General features: G+C 38.3%; 1 protein-coding gene across 1 annotated transcript in view; it reads right to left on the bottom strand.

The window, feature by feature from the left end:
* The window catches only part of LOC103520727 (actin-related protein 3-like), a gene marked incomplete at its 5' end in the record, with an annotated part of 3,818 nt that extends 3,346 nt beyond the window's left edge, over window positions 1-472 (bottom strand). The window contains 1 exon segment of the mRNA XM_026831741.1: window positions 204-472. Coding sequence (XP_026687542.1) covers window positions 204-472 — 269 coding nt within the window.
* Between the last annotated feature and the right edge of the window lie 1,224 nt (window positions 473-1,696).

Here is a 1,696-nt window from a genome sequence, read left to right as displayed (position 1 = left end):
TGGGGGGTCCCCTCACCCTCGTAAGAAAAATTGATTAGCCACTTTAATCGAGTAGCGACCAGTGGCGGCATTACCAGAGTAAAAAGAAATTATAGATATAAATAGTAAAGGAGGCTCCTAGTAATGTTGTGATATCCCCGAAAAATTGTGAAGCTCTCAGCTTCACCACAAATAAATCATAATTTAGATATTAGATTACTTACTTTCTCATCCATTTGCCAGGGTCAGCATCGTACTTGGCAAACTCCTTAGCAATATCGGGACAAATATAAGAGTACCGTTCCTTGATAGCTTTAGCTGTTTCCAGACTTTGTTCTGGAGGTATACCAATCTCTCGCTCTCTCAATAGGGACTGAATGAAATAGGTAATGTTACGTCCCGCTATGGGTATGTGCTTGATACATGACCCTATCACATAGCCTTCCGCCTGAAATAAACAATAATAAAATAATTGATCAAACGAAGTGAACGTCTACGTTTTAACTCGACCGTTTTGCGTTTGGTTTAGATGTTTATGTGTTTCATTGTTCCGCTATAACTCGCGATTGCCTGGTCCGATATTAATGAAATTTTAAATTTGAGTTCCTTGAAATCAAGACAAGTCGATCCTTGAAATTTGGGGTCCCAGAACTGAGCGGTAGCATTTTTCCGGATAGTTTCCTTCCAATACATGATGAGTAATAAAAATATACCCTTGTGCTATTTCTACAAAAATAATTTTGTCTAAAGACCCCAATTCTTTTTACTTTCTATTACTACAGTATAGCGGTGCTATACTAGTAATGAAGGTATTGCAATCGGTCCAAATTTTTTACTTAGGTTATTTATGAAAATGTATACTTACGAGTATCCATTTCATTTTCTATTTGGTATCCATTTTTTCGTATCCTCGTAAGTATCCATTTTCATAAATAACCTAAGTAAAATAGTATTTACAAAGGACGTCAAAATTAAATAAATTCATTAATAGTGACCCCAATTCTTGGTGAAGCTCTCGAAAGTGAAGACTGTGAAGAGAGAAGAAGGATAAAATCCGTCCTGGGCAAGAATCAAACCCGCAACATAGCGCTTGCAAGGCATACTGACTGTCCAAGGACTCTAAGAGATTCGGTATACAGTTTGTGTTTGTATGTATGCTGGTGAAAGTAAGAAGTTGTATGGGACATATACACATTACATTGAAATGAGGGTCTTTTCTGACGAAATTCCTGAGCGGAGTCCAGTATGTAGGACTATTGCACCCCATTCTTGTTGTTGTTTCACTCTTCACCTTCAAACATTGTTGTGAAGACTGTGAAGAGAGAAGAAGGATAAAATCCGTCCTGGGCAAGAATCAAACCCGCAACATAGCGCTTGCAAGGCAGACTGACTGTCTCTAAGAGATTCGGTATACAGTTTGTGTTTGTATGTATGTTTAAGAAATGGTGAAAGTAAGAACTTGTGTGGGACACATACATATTACATTGAAATGAGGGTCTTTTCTGATGAAATTCCTGAGCGAAGTCCAGTATGTAGGACTATTGCACCCCATTCTTGTTGTTGTTTCACTCTTCTCCTTCAAACATTGCTGTCTCTTTTATCAAGTTCAGCAACGTTTTTATCTGTTCTGAGTGTATTTTGAGACCCAGCGCAGGGAACTCAATGAGAGCGAGTATGGGATAAATTGTGGACACCAAGTTCCAACATCAGCCACTAG

The sequence above is a fragment of the Diaphorina citri genome, unplaced genomic scaffold, assembly GCF_000475195.1.
Source record: "Diaphorina citri unplaced genomic scaffold, Diaci psyllid genome assembly version 1.1 scaffold3997, whole genome shotgun sequence".
NCBI classification, from domain to species: Eukaryota; Metazoa; Arthropoda; class Insecta; order Hemiptera; family Psyllidae; genus Diaphorina; species Diaphorina citri.
Note: the sequence above shows the minus strand (reverse complement) of the source record. Positions and strands in the feature narration are given on the sequence as shown.